This window comes from Papio anubis, chromosome 19 (genome assembly GCF_008728515.1).
Source record: "Papio anubis isolate 15944 chromosome 19, Panubis1.0, whole genome shotgun sequence".
NCBI classification, from domain to species: Eukaryota; Metazoa; Chordata; class Mammalia; order Primates; family Cercopithecidae; genus Papio; species Papio anubis.
The window spans coordinates 42851546-42878537 of NC_044994.1; the positions used below are offsets into that span (position 1 = coordinate 42851546).

General features: G+C 43.1%; 1 protein-coding gene across 5 annotated transcripts in view; it reads right to left on the reverse strand.

The window, feature by feature from the left end:
• MRO (maestro) overlaps window positions 1-26992 on the reverse strand; it is a 49284-nt gene that overhangs the window by 15940 nt on the left and 6352 nt on the right. Inside the window, exons 2-3 of one of the 5 annotated variants that reach the window (XM_031658832.1) lie at window positions 15979-16116; window positions 9795-9916 (exon numbers count right to left, since the gene is read on the reverse strand). The exons of 1 other annotated variant lie outside the window; for it this stretch is intronic. Coding sequence is in view for 1 of the 4 variants with exons in the window: in XM_031658831.1 (XP_031514691.1) it covers window positions 6317-6366 (50 nt within the window). In the remaining 3 variants the exon portion in view is untranslated. Of the gene's footprint in view, window positions 1-6316; window positions 6367-9794; window positions 9917-15978; window positions 16117-26992 lie in introns of those variants that run through there. 3 more of the 5 variants (XM_031658833.1, XM_031658834.1, XM_031658831.1) reach the window with 3 other exon arrangements.

Consider the following 26992-nt stretch of genomic DNA (forward strand, 5'->3'; position numbering starts at 1 on the left):
TACAGGGGCTAGTTAAAGGCCAGCTGTGGAAGACTCTGACTTCTAAAGAGCTTGATTTCAAATGTACTTTGTAGATATGAGTACCCTGATGATTTTCTTTTAATTTAGGTGAAATCCATGTAACATACAATTAGCCATTTAAACAATGTTCTGCAACCACCACCTCTGTCTAATACCAAAACTTTTTCATCACCCCAAAAGAAAACCCTGCACCCATTAGGCATTCATTCCCTATCCCATCCTCCTCCAGCCCTGGGCAATGTTAATCTGCCTTCTGTCTCAATGGATTTACCTATTCTGAATATTTCACATATATGGAATCATACATTATTGTGGTCATTTATAACTGGCTTCTTTTTCTTAGTATATTGTTTTTGAGGTTCATCCATGTTGTAGTATGTATCAATATTTTGTTCTTTTTTATGGCCGAATAATATTCCATTGTATGGTTACACCACAATTTGTTTATCCATTCACCTGTTGATAGGCACTTGGGCTGTTTCCCTGTTTTGGCTATTTTGAATAATGCTACTATGAATATCTGTGCACAACTATCTGTTTGGGTATCTGCTTTCAGTTATTTGGGGTATATACTTAGGAGTAGAATTGCTGAGTCATATGGTAATTCTTTTTCTTTTCTTTTTTTTCTCTTTTTGAAACAGAGTCTTACTCTGTCTCCTAGGCTGGAGTGCAGTGGCTCACTGCAACCTCTGCCTCCTGGGTTCAAGGGATTCTCTTGCCTCAACCTCCCTAGTTGCTGGGATTACAGGCACACGCCACCATGCCTGGCTAATTTTTGTATTTTTAGTAGACACAGGGCTTTGCCATGTTGGTCAGGCTTGTATGGAACTCCTGACCTCAAGTGATCCCCTACCTCAGCCTCCCAAAGTGTCAGGATTACAGGCGTGAGTCACCGAGCCCAGCCATCCTATGGTAATTCTACGTTTAACTTTTTGAAGAATCACCAAACTGTTGGTTACATCATTTTACATTCCCACCAGCAATGTATGAGAGTTCCAATTTCTCCACATCCTTACTAACTTTTATTTTCCATTATTATTGTTATTTATTATTAGATCCATCTTAGTAGGTATGAAGTGGTCTGTCCTTTGTGGTTTTTATTTGCATTCCCCTAATGACTAATGAGGCTAAGCATCTTTTCGTGTGCTTGTTGGTGATTTATATCTTCTTTGGAGAAATTTCTATTCAAATCCTTTGCTCATTTTCCGTTGGGTTGTCTTTTTCTGAGTTGTAAGAATTCTTTATATATTCCAAATACTAGACCATTATCAGACATATGATTTACAAATATTCTAGCCCATTCTGTGGGCTGTCTTTTCACTTTCTGGATAATGTCCTTTGTGCACAAAAGTTTTGACGAAGTCCAATTTGTGTATTTTTATTGTTCTTACTCATGCTTTTAGTGTTATATCTATGAATCCATTGCCACATCTAAGGTCATGAAGATTTACCCCTTTATGTTCTTTTAAGCATTTTATAGTTTTAGCCTTTCTCTTTAGGTCATTGATCCATTTTGAGCTAATTTTTGTATATAATGTGTGGTAGGGGTTCAACCTCATTAGAACCATTGACTTGTATATGTTTTGTGTTTTATTTTTTTTAATAGGAGAAATGGCAGGCAAGCAGCTGCAGCCATTCTTAACCCTGGCTACCTTAGGATCACCTGAGGAACTTCTAAACATCCAGACCAAGTCTACCATTATCTCCAGAGAGGGGCCCAGGCATCAGTATTTTTTAAAGCCCACCAAGTAATTCCAGCAGGCAGTCACTGAACTACAGTGACCAGTGACCAACTGTCTTGGTTTTCCCAGGGCTGGGGAGCTTCCAGGGACATGGGACTTTCAGTCCTAAAGCTGGAAAAGTCCTGGCCAAACCAAGACACACTCCTCTCTGATACAACCTGACCCTTTTCAACAGCTGTACTTTGGAACATTCGACTTCCTTGATCTGGAGGTGCACGGGGACTTGATTTCTCTGCCGTCCTTGTCCCCTAGGTGGATTTGGTCAATGAAACCCCAGGTGGATTTGCTCCATTCCGGAGAGGTCCATGAAAACACTCCCTCACCCCATAACTTCCAGGACCTATATCTCCTTCATATCTGGCCAACAGGAATCTTCTCACCACTGCAAGGGGGAACCAAAATAAAACCCCAGAAAATTGCATCCCCACCAATTAGCGAGAGTTTCTCTTTCCATCAGTTACCTGGCTGAACCGAGATTCTCTGTTTGCTTCAAGGTATTCCCACAGGCTTCCTCATTAAACCAGTGGCTCTCACACTTCAGTGTGCATCGGAATCACCCAGCAGACTTGTTAAAACATTTTGATTGTTGAAACAGCAATCAAATTATGAACCCATGAAAGGGGGCAGTTTTGGTGGAAGGAGCTCAGGCAGTGCCTATGGTGATAGTTATGGATCTGGTAGTGGAAACAGTGGATATGGTAGCAGAAGATTCTAAAAACAGCAGAAAAGGAGGCTGGGCACGGTGGCTCACACCCTTAATCCCTTTGGGAAGCTGAGGTGAGTGGATCACCTGAGGTCAAGAGTTTGAGACCAGTCTGGTCAACATGGTGAAACCCCATCTCTACTAAAAATACAAAAATTAGCTGGGCATGGTGGTGGGCGCCTGTAATTCCAGCTACTCGGGAGGCTGAGGTAGGAGAATCACTTGAACCAGGAGTCAGAGGTTGCAGTGAGCCGAGATTCCCAGGCCCAGGCTCCAGAGTTTCTCATTTTGGGCATCGGCAGCAGGGCCTAATAATTTCTATTTCTAACAAGCTCCCAGGTGACACTGGGATGTGACTGGTTTGGTGACCACACTTGGAGAACCATTGCATTAACAGAAAGAAACCACAGCAGTACAGTGTTGCTTCTCTCCAGAATAAAGGGATTTTAAAATTCACACTGAGGATGGAGCTGGAGGTCATTATTCTAAGCAAACTAACACAGGAAGAGAAAACCAAGTACCACATGTTCTCACTTATAAGTGGGAGCCAAACGTTGAGTACCCGTGGACACACAAAAGGCAACAGACACCAGAGTGGAGGGCGGGAGGAGGGTGAAGAGCGAAAAACTACCTGTCAGGTACCATGCTTATTACCTGAGTGACAAAACAACCCATACTTCAAACCCCTGCAAGACACAATTTACCTTTATAACAAACCCACACATGTACCCCTGAAACTAAAATAAAATTTAAAAATTTAAAATTCGGTGCTGGAGAGGATGTGGAGAAATAGGAACACTTTTACACTGTTGGTGGGACTGTAAACTAGTTCAACCATTGTGGAAAACAGTGTGGCGATTCCTCAAGGATCTAGAACTACCATTTGACCCAGCCATCCCATTACTGGGAATATACCCAAAGGAGTATAAGTCATGCTGTTATAAAGACACATGCACACATATGTTTATTGCAGCACTATTCACAATAGCAAAGACTTGGAATCAACCCAAATGTCCATCAGTGACAGACTGGATTAAGAAAATATGGCACATATACACCATGGAATACTATGCAGCCATAAAAAAGGATGAGTTCGTGTCCTTTGTAGGGACATGGATGCAGCTGGAAACCATCACTCTCAGCAAACTATCACAAGAACAGAAAATCAAACACCACATGTTCTCACTCATAGGTGGGAATTGAACAATGAGATCACTTGGACACAGGAAGGGGATCATCACACACCAGGGCCTATTGTGGGGAGGGGGAAAGCGGGGAGGGGTAGCATTAGGAGATATACGTAATGTAAATGACGAGTTAATGGGTGCAGCACACTAACATGGCACATGTATACATATGTAACAAACCCACATGTTGTGCACATGTACCCTAGAACTTAAAGTATAATAATAAAAAAAAATTTAAAATTCACATAGAGTCAAAAAACACGCTTGGTTGTTTCTTTCTGGGGCTTTTCTTTTAACAACTTTATGTTTCAATAGAACCTAAAGATTCTCAGGTCAGATGCTCCGGATCAGAGCCAACAGGTGCCTGACAATGGGTACAGGGAGCCTAAAAGAAGCAAAACTCCTGTCCCATGTTGAAGGAGGGGTTGAACACAATCTTACTTTAGACAAATAGGACTGGTGATTTATATTAGCATATTTGTGAATTTGAATAGCATTAAGATTACCTTCAAAAAAAAAAAAAAAAAAGCTCAAAGTGGAGGTAAAGCTGTGACCCAGTTGCCCCCAGCCTGACTCAGGCCATCACCATCTGCCCCTGCAGCCAGTGACAGTGGGGGTGGGGAAGACCCATGGGAATCTAGGCAGTTGAGAAAACTGGTTCTTGGTGGCCTGAGCTTTGAAACTACAGAGGCCAGTTTAAGAGACCATTTTGAGGAATGGGGCACACCCACAGATTGTGTGATAATGAGAAACTCCCAAACAAAACATCTCGGGGGCCTTAGTTTTGTGACTTACGCTGGTGCAGCAAAGTGTGCTCAAGCACACAAGGTTGATGGGCATGTAGCAAAACCAGAGACAGCTGTTTCCAGAGAGGGTTCTGTAAAACCTGGTGCTCATCCAACAGTACAGACAATGTTTGCCAGGCACGGTGGCTCACGCCTGTAATCCCAGCACTTTGGGAGGCCGAAGTGGGCGGATCATGAGGTCAGGAGATCGAAACCATCCTGGCTAACACGGTGAAACCCCGTCTCTACTAAAAATACAAAAAAATTAGCCGGGCATGGTGGCGGGCGCCTGTAGTCCCAGCTACCCGGGAGGCTGAGGCAGGAGAATGGCGTGAACCCGGGAGGCAGAGCTTGCAGTGAGCCGAGATCGTGCCACTGCACTCCAGCCTGGGCAACAGAGCAAGACTCCATCTCAAAAAAAAAAAAAAGAAAAAAAAAGAAAATATTTCTTGAGAGTAATAAGGAAGAGACAGAAGAATATAATTTGAGAGACTCCTTCGAAAAGTGTGACAAGATTGAAACGATAGAAGTTATGAACCAGGCACAGTGGCTCACGCCTGTAACTTCAGCATTTTGGGAGGCTGAGGTGGGCAAATGACTTGAGCTCAGGAGTTCGAGACCAGCCTGACCAATGTAGTGAAACCCCGTCTCTACTACAAATACAAAAGTTAGCTGGGCACGGTGGTGCATGCCTGTAATCCCAGCTACTCAGGAGGTTAAGGCAGGAGAATTGCTTGAACCCAGGAGGCAGAGGTTGCAGTGAGCTAAGATCATGCCGCTGTACGCCTAGGTAACAGAGCGAGACTCCGTCTCAAAAAATAATAATAAAAAATAAAAAAGTTAGGGAAGCCAGGCAGAGTGGAAAACAGGATTTGCTCTTGTAACTTTTGATGATCATGAAACAATTGATAAAATTGTTTTTCAGATATACCATGCTATTAATGGGCATAATTGTGAATTTAAAAGGGTCCTTTCTAAATGAGATGGAGTCTACTGGGTCATAAAGAGGTCATGGAAGTGGATCTGGCAACTTAGCTGGTCATGGAGGAAACTTTGGAGGTGGTGAAGGTAATTTTGGCCGTGGTGGAAACTTTGGTAGAAAGGAGGCTATGGTGATGAAGGTGATGGCAGCAGAGACAGTTATGCAGGAGATGACGGTGGATAGAATGGATTTGGAGGTGACGGTAGCCACTATGGGTGGTGATCCTGGTCGTAATAGTAGAGGGGACCATGGTGGTGGTGGACCAGGATATGGAAACCAAGGTAGTCCATATGGTGGCAGTGGTGGATGATATGGTGGTTACAATGAAGAAGGAAATTTTGGTGGCGGTAACTATGGTGGTGGTGGGAACTATAATGATCTGTGAAACAGCAATCAAATTATGAACCCATGAAAGGGGGCAGTTTTGGTGGAAGAAGCTCAGGCAGTCCCTATGGTGATGGTTATGGATCTGGTAGTGGAAACAGTGGATATGGTAGCAGAAGGTTCTAAAAACAGCAGAAAAGGAGGCTGGGCATGGTGGCTCACACCTGTAATCCCAGCACTTTGGGAAGCCGAGGTGAGTGGATCACCTGAGGTCAGGAGTTCGAGACCAGTCTGGTCAACATGGTGAAACCCCATCTCTACTAAAAATACAAAAATTAGCTGGGCATGGTGGCGGGTGTCTGTAATCCCAGCTACTCGGGAGGCTGAGGCATGATAATCGCTTGAACCCGGGAGGCAGAGGTTGCAGTGAGCCGAGATCATGCCTCTGCACTCTAGTCTGGGGGATAGAGCGAGACTCTGTCTCCAAAAAAATAAAAAATAAAAACAGTAGTAAAGGGCTACAGTTCTTAGCAGGAGAAAGAATGAGAAGTTTTGGGAAAGCAGCAAGTTACCTTGAAACAGTCATCCCAAATGCATTAGAGGAACTGTAAGAATCTGCCATGGAAGGAATGATGACACATAGTTAGAAAACTTACTGGAGCTTAAACAGAAAACCCTTCTTGTTCAGGACTGTCATAGTCACAGTTTGCAAAAAGTGCAGCTATTGATAATGCAATGTAGCACTGGCTAGATGCACATCCCTATGGTCTTTTATCTGCTGTAGCTTTTTCTTTTTCTTTTCATTACATCAGGTATATTGCCCTGTAAATTGTGGTCGTGGTTCCAAGAATAAAAAATTAAGGAATTTTTAACTTTTCAATATTTATATAGTTCAGTTTTTCCACATCTCTGAACACTTTAACAAAATAGTTTTGAGGGTGTTTCCTTGTGAGTTAACAAATAAAGAAGACCATTGTGAATTACTATTTTGCATAAATTTTGCTAACGTTAACTGTAAAGAAACACCAGCTGACTTGCAGTTTAAGGGAATTCTATTCTCCCCATTTCCAAACCATGACCTGAATGGGTGCTGACATGTGGAGAGAATAGATATTTGTATGCTCGCAATGTCTGTTTTAGATAAATAGGATTGGATATTTAAATTAGCATATTTATGAATTTAATAGCATTAAGATTACCTTCAAATGAAAAAAATCTCAAATTTCAAAATCAAAATAAAAGAAGCAAAACTCCCTCAAGCTGAGGGCCCACTCACCCAGGAGAGCACGGGCCTCATTATAAAACAGCTGGTATCTCTGTTCCAAGGCATAAGAAAATCATGCTTGAAGCTCCTTTCCATTGGGAAGGAAAACAAACCTGCTCCCCTGTTCTTTCCGCTTGACTTCTCTTCCAAGATTAGCATAACAGCTAAGGGCTTTAGCCAGCCAAGGCAGCTTCCCCAGGCTTCAGAAATCAAGCAGCCAGCCTCGCCTTCATAGGCGTAAGTAGAACTCAAGGTCATGCTCCCGTTCGGGGCAAAGTAAATGAGAACTGAGTGGCTCCACCTGGAAGATTCGATCTGTGGTTAGAGAAACTCACAGAGTTCCATCTTGAGCTCACTACCTCTTCTAGCAAACCCTGCCTCCCCAACACAAGAGAAAAACCGTGATGTCGTTTAATCTCACAGGTTGTCAGGGATCATCTCAATCTTGGGTGCGGGAAAAGTAAAGCATTTCTCAGTGTTGGCTGCGCCTTCTATATCAGAATTCCCCGGGGTACATGTTATAAATTCCAAGCCAGAGGTGGGTGCAGTGGCTCACACCTGTAATCCCTACACTTTGGGAGACCGAGCACCCCTTAAGCCCAGGAGTCCGAGGCTGCTGTAAGCCACGATTGCACCACTGCACTCCAGCTGAGTTGACAGACCAAGATCCTGTCTCTAAAAAATAAAAATTAATAATAATAATAATAATAATAATAAAAATAAACTCCAGGCCTGCCCCAGAACTATTGGATCCAAATCTCAGGGAGTGTTGGGCCTGAGCATTGCACTTTTTGTATATGGTGTCTGGCAATGCTACACACATGCTGATATAGAAGAACCTCTATCCCGGAAATTAAATAAACTCCGCTAGGCTGAGTCCATGCAGTAGTAGAAACCATGGAAGTCAGGGAGGGAGCAGGGGCTGAGGGATGAGAAAGGGAAGGAGGTCAGTGTCTATGCAGAGAACAAGAGATTGATACCATATGTTTGTGAAGCACTTTGAATTTCACTTTAAAAATAAAATTAAAATCACAGCAGCTGTTCTTCTATGATTTATGCAACTTTTCCAAGATGCTATTCTTCAGTTAAAAGTTTCCTTAAAAAATAAAACAAATTAGGAGTTAAATCAAGGTCACAAGGCCCCTCGCCAGAGCCTTGTGTTTCCTGTACTCGCAGCTTCTTAAAGGACTCCCCCCACCCCCACGCCCTCCTTCTTGCCTGCAGTGCCTCCCTCCTTTCTAAAACATTAAGTCCTTTACACCCAATCCAACAAAAACAAAAGGATCATTCTCATCTGTTGCAACACAGGATCTCAGAGAGGATCGTTTTAAACACACTGTGAATTAAGGTAGTATACAGATTCCAAGACTTCTTAGGGTGTTCTAACTCCTCCTCCAAGCCCACTCACCCGTACACTGACAGGCATTCTTTCCTAGGAGAATTGCATTTTCTGGTGGGTTTCTATGGTCACCACACGTGCCTAGCCTTGTATAACCAAGACCAGGAGGTCACCTGGCCATTTGGAAGCCAAAGACACAGCTAGCTCTGCTTCTAGTTTTACTCATCTCTGCACACATTCTTCAACCAATTCTTCTTCCTCTGGAACATACTCCTGAGTGAGCTATGTGCAGACCCCCTGGTTTTCACCAACCCCAAGACCCCAGCTGGGACTTGTGTTCACTGCCATGTTGTGCTTATACCTGATCTCACTGAAGATATGTGGATTTGGGGTAACTTAGAAGACTGTTTTATGCTTTACACTGACTCCCATCTGCTTTTGCAAACTTGAATCATTCTGACTCAAAATATTAGATTTTTGGTCAATAATCCTTCTATTTATTGAAGCCAAAAGGTATATTATGAAGGCCAAAATTATAAAACACTTTGATTTGATCTCCTCATCTGTAAAAGGAGCAGAAGAAACTGTTAGATTGCTTAAAAATCCTTCCAACACTGAACTTATAAATCACAATAGTAGGCTGAGTGTGGTGGCTCATGCCTATAAATCCCAGCATTTTGGGAGGCCGAGGCAGGCAAATTGCTTGAGATCAGGAGATCAAGACCAGCCTAGGCAACACGGTGAAACCGCGCCTCTACTAAAAATACAAAAATTAGCCAGACATGGTGGTGCACACCTGTAGTCCCAGCTACTCAGGAGGCTGAGGCAGGAGAATCACTTGAACCCAGGAATCAGAGATTGCAGTGAGCCGAGATTGTGCCACTGCACCCCGGCTTGGGCAACAGAACAAGATCCTGTCTCAAAAAATAAAAATAAAAATAAATCGTCTTCATTTTAGAAAAGAAGAAACTGGGGCTTAAAGTAATGTTGAACAATTAACTCAAAGTCAAAGAGTAGTGGCAGAGCAGATTTCAGGACTCTGAAAGCTATCCTTTCAGTCACTGTACTATAAGCCTAGGTTCAGCTCCCAGGCAATGTCCTGTGTGCTGAACCAGGGAAGACAGACCGCATAGACATTTCAGTTTAAAGCGTCAATATCTTCCCTGCGTCCCTGCCATTCTATTATATTGCTGACAGTAGAATGATCTATAATCCGTCTACTGATCAATTAACATAGTTTGTGAAAAGCAAACAAAATCAGCTTCCTGGTCAACATTGCCCACTTCAGTTTTACAAAGAGAACATTGCCAAACAGCTATCCCCTAAAGGTTGAACTCCCTCTGACACCGGTGACCAGAGTGACATTCCAGAAAGGTTTTGGGAACCCAAGTGCAGCCAGGACGCCTCCCGCTGCATCTGGGCTGCCCCGGCCAACAGTGTCCCTTACCTGCGGCTCCTGCAGGCGACTGCCACGTGATGAACCGGAGCCCGTTCCTGACTCGGGAGGGCTGCTTTTCCGGGCAGTGGCCAAATGTGATGACTCGGCTAAATTTTCCCAGCCCTGAATTCCTAACATACAAGAAGCGAAATTAGGAGATGACGCAGGGTCTGTTCAGGATAGCGGGTCGGCACAGAGTGATGGAAAGTGAGAATCAAAAAAGAGGGGAAAGTCAAAGTTTATAGAGTATTGGGGTGGGAGTGGGAATTGTTCTGGAATGAAACCGACAAGAATACTGTGGGCTGGCACAAGCATCACTTGCGCCCTTTGCTTCCCCACGCCATGCTGAGGTGTTTTTCCTTCTCCTTGCTGTGATATCCCCCGTCATTCTTCCCTCATGTCAGCCTGACCCACACTTTCTGCAGAAATTCTGTAGACGGCACTTCTGGGGACCTTCCCTCTGCACCAAACCAAACGGCCCTGTCAAGGCCCGTTCCCCCTGCGGCCGCGAGATGGCGGCATGACTCAATGGACGGGTTCCAGGCGGCCTCTGCACAGAGATGCCGCCGTGGCTGCCTCCTTCCTTACATAATCCTGTTAAGAGCGCATTTAATCTAAGGATGGGACACTGTGTTCCATGCCAGGCAGACTCATCGTGACTGACTGTTGCACCAACAACAAGAGCTTTAACCGCTGATGTCCCTTCCTGCTCAAGAAACACCATATGTCCTGAAAGGAGCGATTTATTTTTTTTTTTTTTTTTTTTTTTTTTTTGAGACGGAGTCTCGCTCTGTCGCCCAGGCTGGAGTGCAGTGGCCAGAGATCTCAGCTCACTACAAGCTCCGCCTCCCGGGTTTACGCCATTCTCCTGCCTCAGCCTCCCGAGTAGCTGGGACTACAGGCGCCCGCCACCTCGCCCGGCTGGTTTTTTGTACTTTTTAGTAGAGACGGAGTTTCACCGGGTTAGCCAGGATGGTCTCGATCTCCTGACCTCGTGATCCGCCCGTCTCGGCCTCCCAAAGTGCTGGGATTACAGGCTTGAGCCACCGCGCCCGGCCTGAAAGGAGCGATTTAAGCTCTCAAAATGATTTGTTGGTAAAAAGCAAAGCAAAATTAAAATCAGGGAATTACAGCACCTGCAGAATTTAGGAGCCTCTCTCCCTCATCATCCCTTCTTCCCCGGACTCTCCAACCATGTGCATAAATCTATTTATCAATAATTAGTTATCGTCTCGCTCTGCCTTGGGTCATATGGAAAATATGTCCTAACAGAAAAAAAGAACAGTTATATTTTCGAAGATGGAGGAGCTTATTGTTATGCTAATAGATAATGAAAACTTCTATGTGCCAAATGTTGGGATAAATATTACATAGACTATCTCATTCAATTGTTACATCAAACCAAAAGTTAATACTGCTACTATAGTCTCCATTTTAAGGCTGGAGAAACTGAGGCACAGGGCGATTACCTTGACAAAGGTCATGCAGTTAATTCATGGCAGAGTTAAAATTCAGCCACAGGCAGGCTAATGTGAGACTGCCTCATGGACTCAGCCATGATGCTATGCAGTGGACTGGTCTAGAAAACCCAATGAGGAGATAAGCAGAAAAATATAAACCAGAGAACTATGTCAGAGTGGAATATGAAAGAAAAAAGGCAGAAAGAAAGAAAATCGATGCTGCTGAGAAAATAAGAAGAATGAGGCTAAAACACCACCCTTTTCAGATTAAGTTACAAGGGCACCACTGTGACATTTGAGGACACAATTTCAATAGAGTGATAGAGAAAGGAAGCTAGACTGCAAAACTAAGGGGCTATGAGGAAAGAGGAAATTGAGATGTCTTGCTGCAAAAGGAAAGCAATAAATAGACTAGAAGAGACAGCAAGGTCAGGCAAAAGCATTTTGGTTTTCTTGTGTGCTTTTTAAAATGGAATAAAGCCTGGGCTTGTTTGAAAGTGGTTGCAAGGGAGCCCTAATATGTGGGTGGTACCGAGTAGTGGTAATAGGAAGAGGTGGAGGGGGGCATCAAGGGCACAAAGGAAAGGGTTAGCTCTGGAGGAGGAAGAAAGGTGGCTGCCTCTGTCTGCAACTGGGAGACAGCCACAGAGATGAAGATACATCAACACGAAACTGAGAGGAATGGGCGAGTTCAATTCTTCCAAAATAGCTTTAATCTTTTCAGTAAAACCAGAGTGAGGTTATCGGCCAAGAGTGAGAATGAGGTTTATATGCCATAATCTATATACTGAACTAATCCATGTAGTGCTTAGAATGACCAAAAAGGTAATAAGATTATCCAAAGAACAGAGGAGACTAGAGAAGGGAAGTCTGAAGTATGACTGTAAAGATTCTCTGCAGAATCTCCTTTGTGAATCAAAACTGAAATTTACATCCCCTCCTCCCCTCGAACAGAAACACAACAGGCACACTATTAATAATCCCTTGTGTCTAAAGTTTCTTTGTATTCAAGTTTTAAGACATTTCACAGAGAAATAGTATCTTCTCTACTGCTAAATAGGAGAACTAATATGCAGATAAATTTTCCTGTTTGGCTTAAAACTACAAAGAAAATCAGGGCCAGAACTGGAATTGATGTCCAGGAGCCTCTCTGATAATTGCACAGTGCTGCCTTCAGCTCTACTAAACAATTCGCATAAAGGGCCTGGATGCAGCTAACTGCCCCTAGAGAATCCCAGACACAGCACAAACATGGGAAGCATCAAAATCAACTCATGATGCCCACAAGAGTCTAAGATTCTCCTTATGTGGCCCTGGGTCACAGTACTGTTCTTTGGAAATTAGAGGGCAAGTTTGATAACTTGATTGCAACATATTTGTATACCGATAACACGATGTCTTTAAAAGAACACACCATAATTATTTAATGTAAGGGTTTAATGACTCTATTTTCATTCTCAATTAACATTTCCTTATTGCCAGAAGTACACTGGGGCTGACACAATTGGAAAAAACAAAGAGGGTAATTATTTAGCCTGCATTACTGATGAAAAGGGCAACAGGCAAAGCTAAAGCAATCCACAATTCACCTTCTGTTTAGACGCAGATAAGGACAAAAGAGAGTCACCAATCAAAATGGTTTATCTTCGGTTTCAGGACTTTTAGAAGCACTTCCCTGTGTGTGTGCATGCACATGTGTAATCAGGAAATTTATCTTTTTTATTTCATTTCTTTTTTTTTTTTAATGAGACAGAGTCTCACTCTGTCACCCAGGCTGGAGTGCAGTGGGGGTATCTTGGCTCACTGCAACCTCCTCCTCCCAGGTTCAAGTGATTCTCATGCTTCAGCCTACCGAGTAGCTGGGACTACAGGCGCCTGCCACCACCCCAGCTAATTTTTGTATTTTTGAAAGAGACGGGGTTTCACCATGTTGGCCAGACTGGTCTCCAACCCCTGACCTCAGGTGATCTGCCCGCCTCTGGGATTACAGGCATGAGCCACCGCGCCCTGCCAGGAAATTTATCTTAAAGGGAGAGATTTAAGTTTCCTCCCTCTCATCTTCTTTCAGGAAATACATCCCCCGCACCCTGCCCTCCAGCTAAGCGAAACCCTCTCCTGATTTTCACTTCTAAAAAGAAATAAAATCAGCCACCTCCTTAGCCACAGGTTGTGATTACCAGCTTCTCATTCTGTCTTTCCTTCTTCCAGTGTTTACTGAGATCCTGCTTCCATGGAGGCAGAGTGCTCGGCAGGTGGGGCCAACACTCACACTGCGCTCTCCAGGAGAATCGACCAGCAGCGGACTTGGGACTGGGGCTTATGTGCCCACAGCGCAAGGCAGGAATTGATAAGAGCCAAGGAGAGGAGGTGATAATGAGTCAAAGGGCAGTCACTAGGGAAAACCCTTCGTAGAGGATGGAGCATCCACTCCTGTGCTTAGAGAAACCAATTAGACAGAGATGAGAAACGCCTCCGAGGAGGCAGGCCCAGCGAGAACACGAGGCCATGAAAGCACGCCAGCTAGCCACCCCGATGAGCCACCTAACCTGACTCCTCCACAATCCACTCGCCTCCAAGGTGGACAGCCTTGGGAGACCCTTCCCAAACTTCATGCCACATTTGCTTCCCACTCCTCTACCTACGCGTTATAATCTAAAAACACAGGTATTTTGGCTGCTAGTCTTTGCATGAAATAGATGCTGCAGGAAGAAGTTTTGGGGTTTATCCCTCGGCTTCAAATACCCTCCAGCACACGGAGACAGGAGTGCCCCATGGCCCAGGTCTCCTCACGCCCAGATGCAGTTCTCCAAACTCTGTAAACAGTAAGCTGTCTCATCCAACCCTCCATCTGGCTGTTATGCCTTCCGTTTTCTCTATTTTATTACTTGGTAGTTACTATTGGTGCCAGAATGCGAGAAAAAATTCAAGCTCTTTCTGTAGCCTCTTGGCCTGGGGTAATCTCTGAAAATGATTTGCCTATCCCTTGACTCAGAAAACTCCACAAAATCATGCAAACCAAGGCGTTCAAATCTTTATGTTACCTTTAAGAACACCCATGTAACTGTGCAGGCCATCAAGGTATACATACCCCAAAAAACACCAAGTACCTGAAAGATGTCACTTTTCAGAGGCACTGTGTGCCTTTCCATCATTACAAAGGTGGAGCTGGCGTGTGTGCCCAGGCCAAACCATGGGGCTGGACGCAGGCTTCGTGACCCCAAAAAAGTGTCGAATTTTTGCTGCATGTGCTTAAAAATGCAGAGAGCAATGCTGAACTGCAGGGTTTAGATGTAGATTCTTGGATCATCGAGCACATTCAGTTGAACAAAGCTAAGATGTACACCATATTTACAGAGCTCATGGTCAGATTAACCCATATGAGAGATCCCTCTGCTGCATGCAGATGATCTTCGCTGAAAAGGAACAAATTGTTTCTAAACCAGAAGAGATATTTACACACAAGAAAAAGGCATCCCACAAGAAACTGAAGAAACAACACAGCCTAGGAATACATTCCGTATAAGATAATTGCAAATAATAGTTTAGCCAGGCATGGTGGCTCACGCCTGTAATCCAAACACTTTGGGAGACTGAGGCGGGAAGATCACTTGAGCCTAGGAGTTTGAGACCAGCCTAGGCAGCATAGGGAGACCCTCATCTCTATAGGTAAAAAAAAAAATTTGTAATTACCCAGGCAAGGTGGCATGTACCTGTGGTCCTAGCTACTTAAGAGGCTAAGGCAGGAGGATTGCTTGAGCTCCGGAGGTCAAGGCTAAAGTGAGCCATGATTGTGTCACTGCACTCCAGCCTGGGTGATAGAACAAGACATTGCCTTTTCTTTTCTTTTTTTCTTTTCTTGTTTTTCTTGAGACAGAGTCTTGCTCTGTCACCCAGGCTGGAGTGCAGTGGTGTGCTGTCGGCTCACTGTAACCTCTGCCTCCCAGGTTCAAGCAATTCTCCTGCCTTAGCCTCCCGAGTAGCTGGGACTACAGGTGCGTGCCACCATGCTCGGCTAATTTTTTGTATTTTTAGAAGAGGTGGGGTTTCACCATGTTGACCAGGCTGGTCTCAATCTCCTAACCTTGTGATCCGGCCACCTTGGCCTACCAAAGTGCTGGGATTATAGGCGTGAGCCACCACATTCAGCCAAGACACTGTCTTTTAAAAAAAAAGTTAAAAAAAAAAAAAAGTCCAGGAGTAGCGGCTCACGCCTATAATCCCCACACTTTGGGAGGCCGACACAGGAGGATCACCTGAGGTCAGGAGTTCAAGACCAGCCTGGCCAACGTGGTGAAACCCCATCTCTGCTAAAAATACAAAAATTAGTCAGGTGTGATGGTGCATGCCTGTTATTCCAGTTACTTCGGAGGCTGAGGCAGGAGAATCACTTGAACCTGGGAGGCAGAGGTCGCAGTGAGCCAAGATCACACCACTGCACTCCACTCCAGCCTGGGCCACAAGAGTGAGACTCCATCTCAAAAAATAAAAAATAAATAAATAAAAATTAAATTAAATTAAAATTTTTAAAAAAGTTCAAGTTTAAATGCCTTTCCTACCTGAGATATTAATTACTCCCATACCATCACCAACACCCCACTTCCAAAAGGTAATGATGAACTTCTGTAAACATTTTTCAGTTGAACTGGTTAAGTCTTTAGCAATCAATCAACTGTGTGGAACTACAATGTCTAGCAGAATCAGTTGAATCCTGAAACTGTTCTGTGCTGTCTTACCTGAGCTAGGCAATGAGGAGCACAGCGTGGCTAGCTTCTCGCTCTGTGCTTATCCTGATGAAGGGTGAATATGAATCAGCCTAGAAGCATCTCTGTCCTTTAAACAAGCTTGCAGTGAACAATAAACCACATTTTGTCCTTGAGGATGAAACATAGGCCAGATTAGAGTTTTATCACAAGAAAGAAATACATAATAAGGCCTCTGCTATCTGCCCCTGATAATTGCTAATGATACATTCTAAATGATGCAGTTTTGCAAACTTCTAAGATTCTCACGTTACATTTCCTATTTGTGCAAGGGCCCAGTGAGAAAGCTATACATGTTTTATTGTGGAAGAGAACAGATTCAGTAAACAGCACCATGAGACGTCAAACCAATCCTGCAGACAACACTGCCTATGATCTCTGCTCTTAACACCTCAAAGTATTCTAAGGCTATTTGTCATTTTCTCCTCTCAACCTTGGAAAAGGGGTCATTCTTGTGCTTCTTTGACATATGGGGAAACTTGGGGGAGTGGGGAAGAGTGAGTGGGGAACTTCCCCCAAAGTCTCAAAGCTAAGTGAAAGGGTTGGGATCTAAATGTTTGGCTTCCTCTTGAGCTTTGTCCAGCCAGAGTTATTCTATGGATTCTGCCTTTCGCCTCTAAAGGCAGAGTTCTTATTCCCATGGGCTTCCTTTCTCCCACTTTTTAAAAAATCTTTTCTCAACTTGTTTTCTTCTCTGCCCCCCCCACCCCCACCTGCCTTGTTTCTATTTTAAGTTTGTTTTGAGCGTTGCTTAACATATTCCTTCCTCTTGAACTAACCATAGTCTTAACATTCCACGGCTTGTCCTTCAATTTTACACTTACAGTAGAATCCAGTCAAATCCCACAAAGCGACAAACCTGTAGGCATTTTATGATGAGAATCATGAGTAGTCATTTTTTGATGAGACTGGGAGTGATGTCAGGCACAATGTGACCAATAAAACAATAAACCCATGCCCAAAAGTGCTTTACCATGCCTGCTGCTGTCATAAAGATCCAGTCTATTACTGGAACTGTTGACTCTTCCTTGAGAGATTGAAGAAGACTCTAAGAGTAGAACCTTTTTTTTAATATACCCCACAACAGATACATTGCAACAATCCTGCCTTTGATCCTATAATACCAGCTTCCCACAACTCCATCACAGCATTACTGCACCTTTCCCATTATTGTTCATTTAATTTCTCCAGTAAAGAACAAAAGAACAGCCAGGCACAAGGGGTCACACCTGTAATCCCAACAATTTGGGAGGCCAAGGGGGAGGGCGGGTCACCTGAGGTCAAGAGTTCGAGACCAGCCTGGCCAACAAGGCAAAACCTCATCTCTACTAAAAATACAAAAATGAGCCAGGCGTGGTGGCATGCGCCTGTTGTCCCAGCTACTGGGGAGGCTGACGTGGGAGAATCACTTGAACATGAGAGAATCACTTGAACCCAGTAGAAGGAGATTGCAGTGAGCCAAGATCGTGCCACTGCACTCCAGCCTGGGCAACAGAGCGAGACTCCATCTCGGAAAAAAAAAAAGAACAAAAGCAAACATTTTTATCAACATATATATGTTCAGGAACCAACTATGCAGGTTTCAGGTGCCCTGCAACTAGAGCAGATTATTTTCTCTCCTGCTGGCATCCAATCCTTCAAGGAACTGTGCATTAGATCATCCCTAGAAAGGAAAGGAAAATAGGTAACATGCAAATTACCTGATTTTCTCATTGGGAATTTTTGGGGAGGTAGCTTTTGGCTATTCCTGTTCTCATTCTTTCTTACAATCTCAGGCAAATAAAAGTTGACCATGACTTAAAACAACACAGTATGTTTTAGATCTTAGAAATCAATCCCTATTGTCTGTTAAAAATCAATCTCTCTTGGTACAACCATTTTGGAGAGAAAGTTGACAATATTTTATCAAAAGTGCATGTGCATATGCCTCATATGCCTTCTTTTTTTTTTTTTTAAGGCAGCTCCTGAGCAGCTGGGATTACAGGAATGCGCCACCACGCCTGGCTAATTTTTATATTTTTACTAGAGACAGGCTTTTGCCGAACTCCTGAGTTTGAGTTTCATCTCAAACTCCTGACCTCAGATGATCCACGTGCCTCGGCCTCCCAAAGTACAGGCGTGAGCCACCATGCCTGGCCGCATATGCCCTTTGACTCAGTTGTTCTGCTAATATTGATTTACCCAGGGCCATGGTGATTTTGTTCAAATTAGAATAAAATATCTCCTCATCAAGAGATTTTATGTCTATCTGCCAGAAAAGTATCATAATAACTATTTAAATTTATGATGTCTACTGTACACACTGATAATGAAAACATGTTCAAAGTTTATTAAATGAAATGAGCAAGGTTTAAAATAAAATATATTATAATTCAATGTTTGTACATTTCAAAAAGAAAAAGATGCTGGTACATAGCCCTTTTTTCTGAAAAGACACTTAAGAAATTATTAACAGGAACCTTCTAGGAAGAGAGTAATTGGGTGAAGAAGGAAGCTTTTAGTTCAAATGTTTACCTTTCTATGTTATTTGAATTTTCTCACTGAAAGCATTTATTATTTTCAATTTTTTTTTTTTTTTTTGAGATGGAGTTTTACTCTTGTCGCCCAGGCTGGAGTGATCTCAGCTCACTGCAACCTCTGGGTTCAAGCAATTCTCCTGCCTCAGCCTTCCGAGTAACTGTGATTACAGGCATGTGGCACCATGCCCGGCTAATTTTTCTATTATTAGTAGAGATGGGGTTCCACTGTGTCGGCCAAGCTTGTATTGTACTCCTGATCTCAGGTGATCCGCCTGCCTCGGCCTCCCAAAGTGCTGGGATTACTGGTGTCTCAAAAAAGCAAAACAAAACAAAAAAATAAAAACAAGTCTAAGAGGTGTTTTTTTTTAATTTCTGTGCACATGCCCCCAACAGAATACATGAAAAAATAGACTGCAGGGGTTTTTGATATAGCAATGGGCCAAGGAAGGGAGGGAGGCGGGAGGCAGGTGGTGAAGGCTGGGTGCTGACCCGGGAGACAGACCCATTCTGCACCTCTGTTCTCTAGGGGCATTTCTACCTTACAATTCTTGCTTCTGAAAACAAACAGACACTGTATTCATGTATCTATTGGACAGTGAATATATTTAATCATAGAAAAAGAATATTATTAAGCTCAGTTTTTTTTTTATTAATTCAGTCCTAGTGGAGTATGAATATAGTGCAGGCAGAGCTGCCCATCGCTTAAAAACCCAGGGGCTGTTAGAAACCTACTGTCCTTCCTTGATTCTACCATACTAAGTAGTTGTAGAAGAATGACATATGCTACCTTTCTCATTTTGATGTCAGTCCCCAGATAAAGGAGAATTCTAGCTTTCTGTTTGTTTCTGAAATGTAAACCACCATTACAATAAAGTAAAGTTGAATTCATTATTATAAATTTTATGTTAAGAATATATTCTCTCAAATGATTTTTTTTCTTTCTTGAGACCAGTTCTCACTCTACACTCAGGCTGGAGTGCAGTGGTGCAATCATGGCTCACTGCAGCCTTGACCTTCCAGGCTCAAGCGAACCTCCCACCTCAGCCTCCCTAGTAGCTGGGACTACAGGCATGCACCACCGTGCCCAGCTATTTTTTAATTTTTTTGTAGAGACTGGGTCTTACCATGTTGCCTAGGCTGGTCTTAAACTCCAGGGCTCAAGTGATCTTCCAGCCTCAGTCTCCCAAAGTGCTAGGATTACAGGTGTGAGCCACTGCACCCGGCCTCAAATGAATATTTACTTAGACTACACATACATTATTCCACAAAAACTGGGCAAAAAAAAAAAAAAATTCTTTTGATTAGCAGAAATTACATTTAATGTAATTAAGTAACATAGCAACCTCAAACCTAAGAAAAGAGTGACATTTATATGTTATTTTTAAGATGTAGTATTTGTATTAAATGACTTTTTAAAAATTCCCTTCAGTAAAGGATGTCAGAGGAGAGCACTTTAACTGTTACAAATCTTGCAAAACATTTTTCTGCTTTGCAGTTTTGCCTTTTGAATCATGTATTTGCCCCAATGTCAAGGCATCAGACCTTGAGTTTGATTACAACTTACACACATTTTGATCCAAAGTTATACACATTCCATTCTTCTACCCCTTGGAAAATGGCTTTTAAATACTGAACTCATTCCAGGCCAAGGTCTTCTCTTGACACATTAACACAACAAATACGTTTTTATTGCTGAATTTCTATTTGGAGACTGATTATTTAGAACTCCACTATTCATTTGCTTACCACATTTGCCTTGGTTACCCTGACTGTGTCATTAAACAAATATTTATTCATTCAATAAACATTTATTGAGAATCTTCTGGGTCTCAGTCTCTCCGCTCAGCACTAGAGCACAGGGAACCGACAGATAAATATACAATTGAAAAACGCTGGACACAGTGGCTCAAGCCTGTAATCCCAGCACTTTGGGAGGCTGAGGTAGGTGGATCACCTGAGGTAGGGAGTTCGAGACCGGTCTGGCCAACGTGGGGAAACCTCATCTCTACTAAAAATAGAAAAATTATCCAGGCGTGGTGGCAGGTGCCGGTAATCCCAGCTACTCGGGAGGCTGAAGCAGGAGAATCACTTGAACCAAAAAGCAGAGGTTGCAGTGAATCAAGATCCCACCACTGTACCTCAGCCTGGACAACAGAGGGAGACTCTCTCAAAAAAAAAACAAAAACTTTTTTTTGAAAAAATGATATGGTTCTCCCTGCCCTTAAAGAAGTTGCAAGCTGGGCTCTTCTGTCCAGTGTTCATCATGATGTTTGTTCTGTACAATCAGGGGCAGGACTAAGGTGAGACCAGAAAGACATATGTCCTAGGAGAATTTTAGGAGGTGTACGGTCTCGGGGTTGTGCAGGGCTGCCAGTATCCTAACCCAGCCACATGGCTGCCCCACATCAGATCCGCTTGCCTTCTGCTGTCCTCCTAGCTCAGAGACACCACAGACTCACTTTCATCACAGTCAGCTCCTTTCACTTCCTCGAAAATGTCTACATTTCATGTCTATTTTTTTTTTTTTTTTTTTTTCAGACGGAGTCTTGCTCTTTCGCCCAGGCTGGAGTGCAGTGGCACTGTCTCAGCTCACTGCAACCGCCGCCTCCTGGCCTCCAGCAATTCTCCTGTCTCAGCCTCCCGAGTAGCTGGGTTTACAGGCCCCCGCCACCACACACAGCTAACTTTTGTATTTTTAGTAGAGACAGGGTTTCCCATGTTGGCCAGGCTGATCTCGAATTTCTGACCTCAGAATCCACCCATCTTGGCATCCCAAAGTGCTGGGATTACAGGCGTGAGCCACTGCGCCCAGCCTCTTGCCTATTTTCATGTCTAGGACTATGCAACCCTCTCTATTGCTCCCCTACCACACCCCATTTAAGCATTTTTTCCAGGCCTTGTTTAAACCCTACAAGGAGCGTCCTTCCTAGATCTTACAGCCTGATCAATCTCTCCCCATACCCTCTGCAATTCTGAGAAGGCCTTTACCACTAACCAATTTGTATTCAAATTACCACGTGGGAATCTCCTGCCCCTGGTCTGTGAGCCTGTGGAAAGCAAGGCCTGTGTTTCAGCTTTTGGGGGATCTGACTCCAAACCCATGGCCCCCAGCACAGTACCTGACACATGATGGGCTTTTAGCAAACTATTCCTTCGTTTATCTGAGTCTTTAAAATCCTTATCACATTTTTAGTGTTTCTTTTCACTTTCACGGAAGCAAACATTTATTTGAGGACTTCATAACACTTGAATTTGATTCTACAGAAGGAAGACAGGAATTACAATGAGTTAGCTTGTTAGAAAATGCATTTCTTATTTCCCAGCAACTAATTAAATGTAATAGTAGCTTAAGTAAAGAGACGTTTTGTTCAGTACTACTATAATTTGTGTGTGGTAAGATGTTAACTTGTTTATGACAATAGGCTTTCTCTGTGGTACAAAAGATGGTCACTCATTGGGTGAGGGTCCCCACAGCAATTTCTTGGGGGTAACACCACTATTCAATGAGTTATAGTTAATAAAGAATTATAGTGGCGACACTCTTCCAGTTGGGCAGCTCCTAATGTTAGCATGATCTCTTTACTGATGATGAAAATATGGCCTTAACCATCACCAAGGCACACATCATCGATGCAGGAAATTATTTCCAACTCCCCTCCCAAACATGTACCCCAAATGGTCATCTAAGGGTATAGTCAGGATACTTCATGAGATGGTGTGCTGAAATAGTTAGTGGCCTGGGAGCCTTTGCAGAATTGCACTAATGGTCATGAAAGGGACTGATCTACCATAATGATTTCAGTGGCCCCCCTACCCTGGGCATTTGTGATGTTGATGGGGAATTAATTTAATAGCCAAAGCTTGACTATGACCAGTCATTGGCAGTAGGGAGTAACCCTTCCCCCTTCCCTTTGCTGTTTCCTTGCAAGAACCTGCTATATGAGATGTTTGTCTTCGTGGTGTCACTTGACAATGCAGCTTAGAGCTATAGCAATTTTGCTAAAATATTTTAGACAAGTAAACTCCGAATACTGAATGGAAAGCCCTTGTCTTTCTGGAAAGCTCTTAGCTAGAGCGCTTTATGATGTTTTTCCTCCCTCCTCTCCCCACATCCAGTCATCATTCCTCTTCCACCTAAAATGTCTGGCAATTAGAAACAAAATGAGCTTCAGTTGCTAAAGTGGGGAGCAGGGGATTTCTAGTCCTTGGTAACTTTACTGCTGAAATCAAAATAGGCATTATCAACCACAAAGCTTCCAACGCTGGAAGCTCCAGGGCATACCCAGGAGATGTGCTGTGGAGTGAGGCTAGGTTGTGGGCAGGGGGTAAATAAAGACAACACACACTGTTTAATCAATAAGCTTCCAGAAAGATGACATAAAGATGGAAACTCTGTAAAATCAATGAGATTTTAAAGTTACGTAATAAGAGTTGGTTGTTTTACAGGAAATACAAATGGAAAATCATTTTCTATTTTTTCTGCTTTCAAGTTTTGAATTTAGGGCTTTCTAAAAGTAGCCAGTCAGTTCTTTGAGGCTTGGGTTCCACAACCTGCAGATCTGAACAAAAGAGAAAGTAATGAAGGGGAACGTATACCAATGTTATTCAGCGTCAGGTGCTCTGGGGCCACATTATTCATTTGAACTGGTAATGAGGGAAGGAAGAACGACCTGCCCTCTGTCTTCCAAGTTATCTTGAATATCAATTAGCAAGAAGATTTTCAGGCCAGGTGCAGGGGTTCACGCCTGTAATTCCAGTGCTTTCGGAGGCAAACGCAGGCAGATTATTTGAGCCCAGGAGTTCAAGACCAGTCTGGGCAACATGGCAAAACCCTATCTCTACAAAAAATTTTAAAATTAGCTGGGTATGGTGGTGCATGCCTGCAGTCCCAGCTACTCAGGAGGCTGAGACAAGAGGATTGCTTGAGCCCAGGAGGTGGAGGTTGCATTGAGCTGAGATTGTGCCATTGCACTCCAGCCTGGGTGACAGAGAGAGACCCTAGAAGATTTGTGAAAATTCCAGAGTCTCATGGCTTCAACCTCAAGCATATGTTTTTTGGTAATCCTGTCACTTCATTGGTTTGGGTTCAATAAACAATTTTATATATAGACACACATACACACATATATATATGTATAAATATACGTACTTGTAAATGTGTGGGTGTGTGTGTATATATATGTGTGTGTATATATATATACACTTTTTTATTGAGATGTAGTCCTGCTCTGTCACCCAGGCTCGAGTGCAGTGGTGAGATCTTGGCTCACTGCAAGCTCTGCCTCTTGGGTTCAAGCGATTCTCCTGCCTCAGCCTCCAGAGTAGCTGGGATTACAGGTGTGTGCCAACGCACCTGGTCAATTTTTGTATTTTTCGCAGAGATGGGGTTTCACCACGTTGGCCAGGCTGGTCTCAAATTCCTGAGCTCAAGTGATCCGCCCTCCTCAAACCCACAAAGTGGCTGGGATTACAGGCATGAGCCACCATGCCCAGCCTTTAGAATATTTTCTGAATGCACATCTTGGGCATAATGTCACCAAGGAGACCAAATAGATGAAAAATAAAACCCTACCCTTAAGAAGTTTATAGATTAATTAAGAAATCAAAACAAATTGCCCTGATTTTATTCTCTGTGCACTTCACATCATTTCACATCTAATCAATCTTCCTAGAATCCTCAAGAACTTTTTAAGTTCAGGCTCCTCATACAGATCTTCAAAGCTTTCCAAGCTCTGCCCCATTTTATCTTTCTAGACTTATTTCCCCTGGCCGTGTCATCTGCACACGTTCCACTCCCCAGTCCCGAAGGCAGGGTCTCCCTGTCTCTCCAATACCATCTGCTTAGCTCGGCCTCCCTGTTATTGTTCATAAACCACCACCACAACAGTACAGGTCAAGACAGCTTTATGTAAGCAATGGTTTTGGAGAATGAAAGACAATTTCAAAGATCTCCTGTCGTGGTCTGAGCCAATTAGCTTCCATCTCTTCACTTTAGATACGCTCATCTTCATCCAAATAATAATCTTTTATATGTAATAAAAGTTAATTGACTCTCATAATTTTGAATATATGGTAATTCAGACAAGGATTAATTTGAAATTTGACTTTTGCAACTGACAAAGAGCAGTAATTGGTATACAAACAAACTTGATGTGGGAAAGGTGTAAATATCTTAAAAGATGTAAATTTTTAGCACCTTCAAGTATTTGAGGAATATCCTTTAGGAAAAAAAAAAAACTGGTGTACCAATAGAAACAAAGCTTATCTATTTACTAAAGTAAAATCCATGTAGATCATAGAAACAAAGCTTATCTGTTTATGAAATTAAGATTCACATAAGTAACCTACAAATATTTTATTAACTTAATTGAGATACTGTCCATACTTCAAAGTAATCAAAATGCTATTCCTTTACATATTAAATAATTTAACTTTTTCGTCAGGTTGCTTTCAATTTAGCGCAAGTGAAGAAGACATTGAGAAAGAAAAGAATATATATAGGAATACTTCTTATTTGAGGAATGTGACCCCTCTTAAATTATCAGGCCCAGAGAGGCATTAAAATGAGACAGCAATTATGTCCTACTTCTTCCCATCCCCACCCAAGCTATGTAATTATCTCTCTTTTTTTTTCCTTTTTTTTTTTTGAGACAGAGTCTCCCTCTGTCACCCAGGTTGGAGTGCAGTGGTGTGATCTCGGTTCACTGCAACTTCTGCCTCCCAGGTTCAAGGGATTCTTGTGCCTCAGCCTCCCAAGTAGCTGGGATTACAGGCGCACACCTCCACGACCAGCTAATTTTTGTATTTTTAGTAGAGACGGGATTTCGCCATGTTGGCCAGGGAAAAGTTGAACTCCTGACCTCAAGTGATCCGCCTGCTTCAGTTCCGCAAAGTGCTGGGATTACAGGTGTGAGCCACTGCACCCGCCTGTAATCATCTCTTGAAACTGCTTGCTATTGCCACAAGTAGCTATAAATTAACCTAGCAATGCCACACACAGGACACCATACCCATACCCCATAGTTCAACAATGTGTAGCCAATCTAATCCATGTTATTTGTTTAAACCAGTGAGAATTTCTGACAAACAACTTTATCAGTCCACTTTTTGTCCCCCAACTCTCCCTTTTTTTGGCCTTTGAAAACCTGCTTGTGGGCCGGGCGCGGTGGCTCAAGCCTGTAATCCCAGCACTTTGGGAGGCCGAGATCAGGAGATCGAGACCATCCTGGCTAACACAGTGACACCCCGTCTCTACTAAAAATACAAAAAAACTAGCCGGGCGAGGTGGCGGGCGCCTGTAGTCCCAGCTGCTCGGGAGGCTGAGACAGGAGAATTGCCCGAACCTGGGAGGCGGAGCTTGCAGTGAGCGGAGATCTGGCCACTGCACTCCAGCCTGGGCGACAGAGCGAGACTCCGTCTCAAAAAAAAAAAAAGAAAACCTGCTTGTGACCAAAGGTTAATGGAGGACTCCCCAAGGCAAGTGTGCCCAGGGCAGTGGTCCTCAACCTTGGCCCAGATGAACTCTATTAATTTTGCCTCAGTTTTTTTTTTTTTCCTTTAGGCTCATAACATTATTCATTTGAAAGTCATTAAAATAATTCTCTAGACCCAATTTCTGGCTCTAAGATTTACTGTGTGACTTTGGGCAAGTTATAGTAACATGTCTAAGGCTCAGTGATGTTTTGTAAGATGGGGAGAAGCTCTTGTGAGGTTTGTGAAAACTGAGCGTGAAGATATCTGGTATTGAGCCCAGCCAGTGGTAAGCACTAAAGGAACATCAATTTCTTTTTCCTTACCTACTTTTTCAGTGATTCTCAAAGGAAGTTCTGTGTATATCTTCAGATTGATCCTTTAGTATTCCAGTTTTAATTGAATGAAAAGTAAATGAATTAATTACTTTTTAAAAACCAAAGTCCTCATATTGATATTTTATTTAGATAAATCCAATTGTTTTCCATCCTAGTAAGTTCTTTTTTTTTTTTTTTTTTTAGATGGAGTTTCGCTCTTGTTGCCCAGGCTGGAGTGCAATGGCGCAATCTCGGCTCGCTGCAACCTCCGCCTCCTGGGTTCAAGCGATTCTCCTGCCTCAGCCTCCCGAGTAGCTGGGATTACAGGAGCCTGCCACTAGGCCCAGCTAATTTTTGTACTTTTAAAAGAGATGGGGTTTCACTATGTTGGCCAGGCTGGTCTCGTACTCCTGACCTCAGGTGATCCACCTGCCTAAGTCTCCCAAAGTGCTGGGATTACAGGTGTGAACCACTGTGCCTAGTTCCTAGTAAGTTCTTTTGATAGGACTGAGATCTGGTCATTGATGTATTCTTACTGGCTGTATCAATTAGGAAGGTTTTAACTGCAATCAAGTATCAGGATACCTAACTCATAGAAGAATCTTGTTTTTGTTTTTATATATTTTCAGTTTTTTAACACGACGCAGAAACCCAAACATGGGGGTCATTAGCATCGGTCGG